At 45.0% G+C, this 12,345-nt stretch overlaps 1 protein-coding gene across 1 annotated transcript; it reads right to left on the bottom strand.

Annotated features, from left to right (window-relative positions):
• Window positions 1–10,361: 10,361 nt before the first annotated feature.
• LOC147708633 (endogenous retrovirus group PABLB member 1 Env polyprotein-like) lies at window positions 10,362–11,921 on the bottom strand. The gene has a single exon (XM_086925374.1). The coding sequence runs from the start codon at window positions 11,919–11,921 to the stop codon at window positions 10,362–10,364; it is 1,560 nt and encodes a 519-aa protein (XP_086781500.1).
• Window positions 11,922–12,345: the final 424 nt, after the last annotated feature.

Below are 12,345 nucleotides of genomic sequence, written 5' to 3'. Positions count from 1 at the left end.
ACCGCATCCACAGAACACAACACCCTTTCTGTCTACGTGGCTGTGGGGAAGAGGGTACCTTTTTTCACACATTTTGGGACTGCCCACGCATACAACATTACTGGCGGCAAATACTGCGGACTGTATCCCAGGCCCTTGAGATCTCGCTCCTCCCAGAACCAAGGCGATGTCTCCTAAACGTGTGGGAACCAACAGATTTACCCAGACATAGTCGACTTTGGGTGACGTTGGGAATGATTGTGGCGAAGCGAGATATTGCTCAGCATTGGGGGCAGCAGAACTGCCAACGAAGTCGCAGTGGTGCATGAATATGGACAAGATAATGATAACTGAAAGGGCGGTGTACTTGAGCCGTGCGTGCCCGGGCAAATGGAATAAGGTGTGGTCTCGTGGAATGTGTACCGTGGCGAAATCTGTGACCCGCTGCCGGAAGATGATCAGTTGGAATCAGATGATGAGGGAGGGGAGGAGTGAAGGGAGGAGGGAGAGATAAGAACACCACTTGGGTAGAGTTGAGGGTGGAGGGAATGTGATTCCTCGTTCCGGATATGATCCCCGGACAATACATAACAACTTATACTGTCCTAAGAATCTTCCATACAGCTAACCTGCACTATTACTTCTCAATGACCGCAATGTGATTTCCTGCTTGTTCTTTTGGTTCTTTTCAAAAAACAAAAAATGAAAACCTCACTTAATTTGTAATGTGATTTTGGCTAAATACCTTCAACTCGTCTTAGTGATGTGCCCCTTCACTACAGTAGCGTACTTAACGTATGGACTTCATTTATGCATGGCTATCACTGCTATTTTCTCTTATTTTTAGCGGCCGGCCCCTCGGGGTTGTAGGCGACTTGCTGTGTAACTGTGAGAAGGTACAATAAAGGTTTTCAAAAAAAAATATATCACAATATTTATTAATCATTAAAACACAGAATTCCCTACTGTACAGATTCATAAAAAATACACAGAAGACATTTGTTAAAAAACATCAAATTAAAAGAGTATCATTTCATAAAGAGACAGGAGACATTCAGACAATTTGCTTTGTCTTGATAGTGTTACTTCGGATACACTGCAGACAACAGAGGGCAAGAGTTCTAATTCCCTGTCACCATAACAATGTTGACCTTTCCGAATTTAACAAAAGCTAGGGCATCGATGTGTTTCGGTGGTATTACATCAATTGTGCCACCTTCTTCAGGACAAATGTAATATCTATCTCCTTTTGACTGGTGTCACCCGTGCAGGTGCACATAAGTGAAAGACTCCTCCTCGGGTTGATAAAAAGAGGTAGGACACTGAAGTGTTGAATATAAAATCCTTACTTAATAAAATATTTGTTCTTTAAATCGATTCCCTTGAGCGGTTTATGAGGCCACCAAGGGTCTGGTTCTTCTTATTGGATGTCCGGTGGTTATATATTATTGTCCACCGGAAGGAATATTTATATCTCCAATATTTTCTGGGAGTTCACCTTGTAAAAATCACACAGACTTTGTTGCGGTTCTTTTTTTGGTTCTGGGCCCGAAGTAAGTTGTGGTTGTGGCTTTTAATTCTTTGATCGCAAAGCCACCAGAGCTCTCAAGCAGCCGGTACCGGAGAAAGCTGGTTGTAGGAATTAAAAGACACAACCACATCTTACTTAGGGCCCAGAACCAAAAAATGAACCGCGACAAAGTCCGTGTGATTTTTACTAGGTGGACTCCCAGAAAATATTGGAGATATAAATATTCCTTCCGGTGGACAATAATATATAACGACCAGACACGAGGAATCATAGCATCAGTGCAATGTAATACAAACAATACCCTTCCCCCCTCCCCCCACCCAGCCTTCCCGCCCATCCGGAGAGGCAATACCAACCTTGCAAAAATATAAAGTAAAACCAATGGCAAAACAAAAATCACCAACAATGAAACCAAAATTGCACTAGCAAACATCACCAATATAATCTCTGAGGTGCACACCAAATTGTGGGGTGTATCGCTTTCCACAGCCTAGCAGCCTCAACAAATAGTGAATTCAATGTGAAAAGTCCTGGTAACCTATATTAACAGTTCAGGTGTGTGATGCAGTGACAGGTAGCAGGTGATCAGCCGTCATTCTTTCCCCGAGATCGAGAACAAATCCACACTGGCAGCAGAGCCACTTAGCGGGGGCAAACCCGTGTCTGCCTCCGGGGGGCGCCTGCTGTTTAGTTTGTAATTGCGGCAAAATTCCTGCACTTCCGTGGGATTTTCAAAAATTCGATCCCGACCATTCACCTCCACTCTCAATCTGGCCGGATAAAGCATGCCATATTACAGCCCAAGATTTTTCAGTGTAGCCTTGACCCCTAGGTATTTCCTCCTTGCATTTTGGACCATGGTCGTGAAGTCCGGGTATAAGGATAGTCTGGAGCACTGCTAGGAAAGTTTGCCCTGCTCACGAGCCAGCCGCAGTGCTGTGTCTCTGTCGTGAAAATTCATTATTCGCGCAATAATGGGCCTGGGTGGGCGGCCGGGTTGGGGCGTGGACAAAGCGACCTGTGGGTGCGCTCCACTACAAAACCAGGAGTGAAAGCTTCCTTCCCAAACCGATCAGTGAGGATCGTCTTCACTAAGTTATCCATCCGGCCCGAAGCAGTGGATTCCGGCACACCCACCAGGTAAATGTTGTTACGTCGACTGCACGCCTTCAAATCTTCGTTCTTTGTTGGGACATCCTTTAGGATCCGTTCCATGCCGTCTATTTTCTTCACTGCTTGCGCCATTCCGTCTTCAAGTTCCGAAGATATTCAACCGCATCAAGTCGGCGATCGTGCACCTGAACCTTCGCGCCAAGATCTACAATGTGCTTGTCTAGTGAATCAAAGCAGACATCTAGCACCTTGAAACCTGCTCTCATTTCCAACAGAAGTGGATGTAGTTGGCTCGGGACATCTGCTGAGGTAGTCAGAGGATTCCCACCATCTGCCATGTCGCCCGGGAGGTCTCTAGATGGCTCTGTTAGTTTCTCAAAGGGCAGGACACCTTGTTAGGGTCCTTGCGGCCCATGCCGCAGCTACACTGTCGAATGAACTGGCGCGGGCAAGGGGGTGCACAATTTGTTGGGAAGCCTGCGATGTGATACCTGGGGGTGTACTCCGCAGATACTGTAACGCTGCTGAAAAGTCCTTCACTTCTAGTGTAGGTGCGCCGCAGCTGGTATCGAATTCCGTGGCCCTCCAGCCAGGACTCAATCAGGCCTCTGTCTCCCTGGTCGTGTAGGCTTCTAATGAAGGGGCCACTCAGCAACCAGCTGTGGGGCAGCATGCAATTAGGTTGTCTCTGGCACTCTGATAGGCCCCCAGTTGGCAAAGGGGGGCCCGCTGTGCAGTCTTAGTATTCCGCACAGCAGCCAAAGAGGCAATGACCCCCGAAATGTTGGCTGCTATCAGGGATCACAGGTGAAGGTGGGATAAAGACACCATGCATGCCCACTCGTGCTGGGGCTCCTCTTTGTTTCCTGTGGCCCCGGGAGTGCCGCAGATAAGAATAGGCAGGGCCAGGCTCAGGGCCCCACATGCTTTACACTGCTGGGCCACCGCTGCGTGTCAACAGCCCCCGCCACCCGGGGGGCCGCCGTAAATGCAATACGGGAGGCCTGGCTGGGCCTCGTGTCCGGCGGGAGCTGCCTTTGGGTGTCACTTAGCCCTAGGAGCGCCGCGGAGTGAGCCCACCTACCGCGCCATCCTCGCGCTGCCAACCAACCACGTCCTCACTCCTCCGCGGCGGCCTCCTGCAGGGTCCCGGCAGCCACCATTTTTCCCAAGCACTCCAGCCAGAGACAGCGCTGTCTGTCGCCCTGATCACAGCTGCCAGGTCTCCGATTCACCTCCTATAGGCATCCGGATGGGTTGAAGGATTGTCCTGTGAGGTCTCGCAGCTTACTGCCTCATGGAAGTCCGGGATATAATTGATTAGGCGCTAAGGCCGGGAAAGCTTCAGCTCATCGCGGCCATCTCGCACACGGCGTAGCCACGTCCCCCAGCTTTTGCAGATTGTTTTATGACACTCCAACTATCTACGATCTGCGAGGAGAAATGAATACTTTTGAGTGAACCAATTACAATTGCAGAATTAAGCAAAATCACAAAAAATATGAGAAAGCAAGTGGCAACGATGGAATCCCTGCTGAAGTATATAAAATTGTTTTTAGACAAACTCGCCCTGTTCTTGGTATCTCTATACAATCAAATTATGGCTAGAGCTATGGTTTCAGATGGATTTAAGGAGTCAGTCGTGATCTCAATTTAAAAAAAAGATAAGGACCCTAAAGACCCAAGTTCTTATCGCCCAATACGCCTACTAAATGTAGACTATAAGCTTTTTATGAAAATCTGGGCAAATTGAATTGTGGGCTGTTTGCAATATCTGATACACACAAATAAAACAGGGGTTCTGCCTTGGAGATCCATGGCTGCGAAGACTTTCTATCTGATCCAGGCTATCGACTACTTTTCTGCTAGAAAGGAAAATGCAGCCATGTTGTTGATGGACGCAGAAAAGACATTTGATCTGGTGGATTGGCAGGCCCTCTTCTTTATCATGGGTGAGTTTGGCTTTCCACGCCATCAGATCGAGATGCTCGAGAGAATTTATAAGGGAGTCTCAGCAAAAATAATTAGAAATTCTGAGGGGGCGGGAGAAGTGGTGATAAGACGGGGTACTAGGCAGGGTTGCCCTCTTTCCCCCCTTTTATTTTTGCTTTTAACAAGCCACTAGCGATAAACATTTGCTCTAATGTATTAATCCAAGCTCCCCTAGTAGGAATGGCAAAAATCAAGCTGTTTGCCAACAATTTGATCCTGTTTCTGAACCCAGAGAAATCGAACATCCAGAGAGCATTGGGAGAAAGAGCTGGGGAGTTACAGGGTTAATCACTCTGTCTAAATGTCTTATTTAATGCACCAGGAATAGATCTGCCAGAAGGGTTACAATTTCTGCCTCCTAAACCTATTAGATATCTGGGCCTACACGTGACAGTGGACTTCCTTCAATTTTTCCATCTGAATTATGGTAGAACACTGGATAAAATAAAAAGTATGCTAGAAAGATGGGCACTTTTACATTTGTCAATAATTGGATGAGTCTCTTTAACCCCTTGTATGCTGGTGACGAACCCCAGCCGTCATGCACTACGGTCCTAGCATGGATTAAATCCTTTTTATCCGGACGGACCCAAAGGGTACTGTTGCATCCATACCAATCTGAAGATAAACCCCTCCTGTGTGGCGTACCCCAGGGCTCAGCTTTGAGCCCTTTATTGTTTAATGTTTACCTGGCCCCCCTTGCCAAGGTAGTTGAGTCTTACGGAGTCAGGGTGGTCTCTTATGCTGATGATACTCAGCTTGTTTTTTCATTTAGAGACCATTCTGACTCCCTCTTTTCCAACTTTCGAAACTGCCTTGGCAATATTTGCACTTGGATGGCTGCTAACCATCTTGCCCTTAACACTGAAAAAACAGAGGTCCTTTTTTTCAGCCAGAAAACTGCTCCTCCTTCTTCCCTCTGGTGGCCTACCATTCTGGACCCTCCTCCTGTACCAGTGCATTCAGCCCGCAACCTGGGCTTTATATTTGACAATACTTTGTCAGGAAAAATCCAGGTTAATAAAGTGGCGGCTGCTTGCTTCAATAAACTTCGCATGATCAGGAAGATATTTCCCTATCTCCCCCAGTCTTCCCGCAGAACAGTGGTTCAGGGACTCATTACGTCTCACCTTGATTATGCCAACAGCCTCTATGCCGGTGCCCCCCAATACCTCATTGATCGACTCCAGATTATACAAAATGCGGCTGCTAGGCTGATTGGCAACATCCCTCCACGCAACTCGGTCAGAGCCTATCGAGAGGAGCTTCATTGGCTCCCAATTGCTCGCCGCATTGATTTTAAGGTTCTGACCCTTGCCTTCAGGGCAGTTAATGGCATTGGCCCCTGCTATCTGAGCAAAAGGCTTAAAATAGCGTCTTCAGTAAGGCATCTGAGATCTAATAGTCTACGCCTGATGACGGTTCCTCGCTTTAGACTCACGCGTACTGGTGGCAGAACCTTTACCGTTGTGTCCGCTAAGCTTTGGAACAGTCTTCCTTTGGATCTCAGGTTTTCCGAATCAGAACAAGTCTTCCGCCGTAAACTGAAAACTTGGCTGTTTTCTAAGCACTAGCCTACAAAGCTTCTGCACACCTTTAGATTTTTCATGAACTCAGTATCCCCTCTGTGATAATCAAGTAGTCTTAGCGCCGGGACACCCCCTCTGGAGGTAGCCGTGCGCTCTATAAAATTCTAAATAAATAAATAAATAAATAAATACGGTGCTCGTGTGCTGATGACGGCTGGGGTTCGTCATGGCCCGCCCCTGTTTGTTTGTTTACCGCACAGCGGCGGAAACGGGCCAGCAGTGAAGGGGTTAATAAAGATCTCGATCCTCCCCTTGTTGATATTTTTTTTTATATCTTCCTTTAAAGATTCCAATCTCATATTTTAATGAAGTGGCCAAGGTTATTCAGGAGTTTATCTGGGCTAAGAAAAAACCTCGGATTAAGCTATCTATTTTACACTTGGATGTAGAACGGGGGGGGCTTGCATTACCCCATTTAGCTACTTATTACCAAGTGACATTACTTAGCTTAATAATGCAGCTTTTGGCCCCTATTTTCTAGTTGATCTTATGTTAACGGACAGTGCAATTAAGCTACCAGCATTCCTGCGCACTGTTACAAAAAAAGACGAGAAAACAAGTTTGTGAATACATTCTTAAGCTGCATGCAGCGGTTTAACAACTATAATTTTCCATCATGCTATGCATATTCCTCTCTTTGTGACTGTGAGGTATGGGGCCTTAAGATCACCAAAAGGGGGTACAGCCCTATGCTATCCTAGTTTTTTTTTAGCTAGGCGATTTTTACCACAGTGGCAATCTGATGATGTGGGATGCTTTTGCAAGGCAATTTGAATCTCAGAGCTGCGATCTTTGGCTAAACTTCAGGCGGATTACATGCTTCCTCCTGACCAACTATAGAGGAATCAGTGAGAGAGTTAGAGCAATTTTAAAAGCACCCTTTGAGGTAAATCTAACTGGTATTGGCAATTTGTATAGGATATTACGCCAGGAGATGAATAAGAACCTCATTGAAACAATGCTCCCAAAAATTGCTCAGGAAACCAACTGTTGGTTCAATAGCCAAGGATGGCGACAAGTCTGTGAGCTTGGCCACAGGGCATTGAGGGCGGCCAACTTACTTTCTAGATGGGTGGCCTATTAGACTCCCTCCAAACTTCATAAATGGTTTCCTACGACACCAAATTACTGTTTTAGATGTAATTTGCCAGAGGCGGGGGATTGGACACATATATTTTTTACTTGTCCGAGACTACGATACTTCTGGGAGGAGGTGTTTAGGTTTATTAGTAAATGTCTGTCACTAGATATTCTTCCATGTACATCGTAGGCATTATTTGGTTTCTCCTATGTAGATGGCCAGCTTTCATTATATCGGCAATCCTTTGTTTCCCTAGCCATAGCAGTAGCCAGATCTTTAATATTACAGAATTGGAGATCTCAGAAAATACCTACACTGGCTCTATGGCTATTTAAGCTGGCGAGGACCTACAAATTAAAAGAGGCTTACGCTAAGAGGATAGGGGCGGTGCGGAGATTTGGCATGACATTGGAGGGCTATGCTGCAACCATGCATGCAAATGATATTATGTAATTTATCTATGTGATCTTCTTAGATAAATTTAACATCAGTGGTATCTCTGTATGGTCCTGTAACAGTTAAAAGGGGGCAGTCCCCAGGAGGGAGCTTAGGATGTAGAATCATGCTAATTATGAAGTACCAATTCTCAAAGGAAAGACTGTATTCATATAGGTCATTAAGGTAGGGGCCATGTGCTACTACAGAGCTGCTATTTAGAATGTTGAAATTGCATAGCATCGAAAATGGGATATGAATTATGGATTTGTACATTTGTATCAGTGTACATTTTAAATATGTGATTCAATATTTGATAGGCTATTTCTTTTGTCTTCTGCATATCTTGTGTATCATATTCATCATGTACAAATAGATTATGTAATTTGTTACACTGATTATCTATTTTATAATATGAGATTGGAAAGTGTGTACATTTGTTTGCTTTATATACCTTGGTTAACACGTTGTCTATGGTTTTCACGCTCAAGAAAAAAGAAAAAAAAAGATTTCAAAAGAAGGGGAGGAAGGCATAGCACCAGTGATACAATACCTTCTGAAGCAAGGAGTTTAGAGGAGATACGCTCTAGCCAATGCAACGCAACAATACTTCATGTTAAGAAGGCCTCTAAGAGAGAATTGAAAAAATAGTGGTGCCCTCCATTCCAGTGGGCCCAAACCCAGCAACAATACTGTCCAATATCCCAGTAATAGCCACACACTTCACAGTGCTGGATCTTAGCTCTGCCTTCTTTACCATCCCCTTGAACCCAGACAGCCAGTACCTTTTCAGTTTCTCCTTTAGATCAAAGAGCTTTTCTTGGTGTCGTCTTCCACAAGGCTGTACAGAGTCCCCCTCCATTTTTACAAATGCATTAAAGACAGATTTGGATTCCCTAGTACTAAAGGAAGGTTCTACAGTTATCCAGTACATAGACGATTTACTACTGGCCTCACATTCAAGGGCCGGAAGTGCAAAGGACACTAAACATATTGGAATGTTATGGTTGCACACACCTGCCAACAGACACAGAAAACAGCATGAGCTACAATGTCCTACTTGTCTCTAAATATGTGGGATGTGTCTTAAAGCACGATGTGCTATTCAAACAGCATACCACATCCATAACTGTTGCAGTTTCTGTGATGGGGATAGCAGTAGGAATAGCCATCCCAAGGCCTAAGACACAGAGGGTGCCATGCATGAACATGCAACCAACAAAAAGAGATTAGGCAATGCTCAATAAATTTGACAAAACTTCTAGGAATGAGGAGTGTAAAAACGGGGCTGGTTGGGACAAAGGGGCTGAGATAAATATACCAAGATTTAGGATAAGGCAACAGCTTACCACACCATCCTGCATTCAGAATGATAAATGGATGGTCCATAAAAATCCAGCTGTGCAGGTGTGCCCCCTTAAACAACCATGCACAATATCACAACTAATAAAAGGAAAGGAAGAATGGAAGAAATGCAGCTTTGGCGGTAGCATTGCAGAGTTAGCAAACGATGAGCAAGGATTAAGGGAATGTGAAGAAAGAAATGACTGTGTCCTAGGACTTTCAGAAGGAGAATATTCAGTAATCCCATCAATTTTCTTTGTTGAGAGTAACTGCACACACATAACAAAACTATCATGGATTATGAAGAGTGATAAGCGATCGTCACCTAGACTAGTGGGTTACAAGGGACTGTTTTTTGTCTGTGGTGAAGGACTGGGCTAATTTAAAGCCCAGCGGTGCCAGGGGACAACACCTGAAACCTTCGTGGAGATACCTGTTCCGGCGTACAAATTACAGAGACACGGGACACTTCCTTCGGCGTCAAAGATCAGCGTTTATTTACTGCAGGGACACAGAAATCGCTCGAAGTACAACATAGTGTATGTTCAGAGAGTCTGATTCAAATTGCAAAAGTGGATCGCTCCTTTTATACACATTTTAGCCATTGCACAACATAACGAACAAAAGGTTACAACTCAGTTCCCACAGTAAACTTCAAAAGGATCGCATTCATGTTTTCAGAAGCCCGGAACATAATTACAGAAACATATCAGTTCCCAACTGTAAAAGCACACTATCCCACCATTAGGCACATTCCATTCTAATCGTACACGACCTAAGAGAAGGGACAGAACCAGGTGCAGGAAAACAAAGACAGACAACAGATTGAAAAGAGTGTGGGGGCAATATCGGAAGCGTGATCACAAGATCAAAGGATTTAAGCCTAACGTATGCAAGGCTGAAACAATAGACCGACACGGCAAGATGAGCCTCGAGCGGAGCCATCTGCTTTTGCTGTGTCACTTCCCTAGTCATAAAGGCACACTCAAAGGAATATGCATCTTCCGCAAGGGCTTGGGAATCCCAGGGTCATCAAGCGGACATTGTCCGTTCGCCGGCTACGTGAGGGCAAGAAACAAAATGGATGCCATATCTAAAATGGAGCCCGAAGGTTCGGATGAAAAACCCTTAAATAAGACGAACCCTTCCAAGTAGTGTAGCGATAACACGTACATCTACTAATCTCATCATTTACGGTTCGAAGATACCAAATTCATCAATATCTAAACAAACCCAAAACGTCGTTCCGGTTCTCACCGAACCTCAGACGCTCCTTTTGCCCTCATGTAGGCAAGCACTAGTCAATATCGAAATCAATATCGATATTCATCAGATCGTTTAGATGTTGCTGGAGCATTATTCTATCCATCAATGTCTCTCTGGTAACAGATGGTCTTCTTATACACGTTGTAGCACAAAGGCTACATAAGGCTGGACCACACTGCACACAAAGACAACACGTGAACAGAAACGTCACAACAACCCCTACAATCATCAGAATCTTCCAACCCCAAGTCGACATCAGACCCCAAAACCATCCTAGAAGCATCCAATCACCTTCGTCCACGTGTATGGACTCGGAGATTTTATGCAACTTCGAGATGGCTTGATAAACAGTTGAAGCATTGTCAGGTATGAAAATACAGCAGCTCGAAAGTAGGATCACTTTGCACACACCACCTCTATCTGCGAGTACAACATCTAGAACGATACGGTTCTGTAATGTCATCAGTCTATCCGCTTGCAGCTCTGCTGTCAGGTTACCAAGAGCACTTGCAGTTATGTTAGCAGTTGATTCTACCACACGAGTCAACTGTCTCAGGTTCCTACTATTAACCATAGGTCCCCAAAACGGTAGGAAACCCTTAAAGAAGTCTCCTGCTTCTTGACCGGCAGTGTCCTCTTTACTAATAACACCTCTCACAACTCTCGTTTTGTGGTAGTCTGAGGCAACTGTGAAAGTCGGTGGCAAAAGATTCGCGATATAACATGTGCCTGAGAAGTCACGGGGCAACCACGTATAAGCGCGATCATAACACACAAAATAGGTACCCTTGGCAGTCAGAAATACAGGGGAAGAGAGCATCGGTAAAACGTACGTCTCAGTACAAGCACTCTTCCCAAGCTGAGCTCTCGGATTTCGACCAAGACCTTGCAGACAGAAATGGCCAAGGAAGGGTACAATCCAGATTGGAGACAAGCTCTTAAGCTGTCTATCACCTACTGAAATACTATACTCAGCCTCACTCAGATCCTTGTAGGCTCGCACCTCCTCCTCTGGAATAAGCGATGTATCAAAAATATCTCTATCCAGATCAGCAATCGCTATCGTCAAAGATTTGTGGTACGGGCCAGAACCAAGGTCTGTGGAACGTGGCTCTCGACGGGGGTAGGAATCGAGTGCACTACGGAACATCGTTTGGAATGCCCGAGCCGACCCCTGGGGACTGTAGGGAAAAACTAAATACGGAATACCCTTATCCATGGTATGTGGCATTAACCCACACACCCAACAGTTGGTAGTGTTCATCACCAACTGATGCTGATGCAAAAGTTGGACAAAGGAATTGTTCATAAATTCCGCACGTCTGACCTGTTCATGTTGGGGCAGAAGATGAAAAGAATGTGGAGAAATAGTAGGAACGAGAACAGAATTCAGATCATGAGAGGGGGAAGTAGGTGAAGTGGAAGGCAACAGTAACTCAATCCCAAGATACACTCCACCCACCAATAACATAGACACAGTTAGGAGCAACATGAAAATCTGAAACAAAAAACACTTTGTTTGTAAAATCTTACGCAACTTAGATCTTTGTGCCGACATCATCTTTCTTTCTGACAGCTTAGAGAACTCCATCCTCTAAAGACCGACCGTAGCGTTCTTGACGCACCTAATTCTGAGTAGCATTTGTCAATTCCCAGGAGTTCCCAGAAACCGACAAAAGAGACCGACCTAGTGTCAGAGACCTGCCAAACAGAAGTAGGTACCCGTACGGCCCTACGGCCAACCCAGATGGTAGGTTTAATCAATTAAGCATCCAATTTCATATAAGTCTCCTAGCTTCACAGAAAAGGAACACACGTGATATGTAAAACAAAATTAAAGAACTCAAGATCAGGAAAAATGCAAGTATCCACGATGTTTATAGCAACAGAGAGGGGGTAATGTAGATTCAAAAACAAAAGGGAATTTTTTATTTGTCCTTAGTCACGCGATCGAAGGAAATATCGACATTTTCCAGGTCGAGTTTGTTCTTCAAACAATGGTCCAGGTAGCAAGA

Source organism: Lissotriton vulgaris, chromosome 6 (genome assembly GCF_964263255.1).
Source record: "Lissotriton vulgaris chromosome 6, aLisVul1.2, whole genome shotgun sequence".
Lineage (NCBI taxonomy): Eukaryota > Metazoa > Chordata > Amphibia > Caudata > Salamandridae > Lissotriton > Lissotriton vulgaris.
This window is presented reverse-complemented; position numbering and strand designations above follow the sequence as displayed.

Excerpts from the sequence above, each read along its gene's own strand:
- LOC147708633 (XM_086925374.1), bottom strand. The coding sequence starts at position 11,921 with ATGGAGTTCTCTAAGCTGTCAGAAAGAAAGATGATGTCGGCACAAAGA.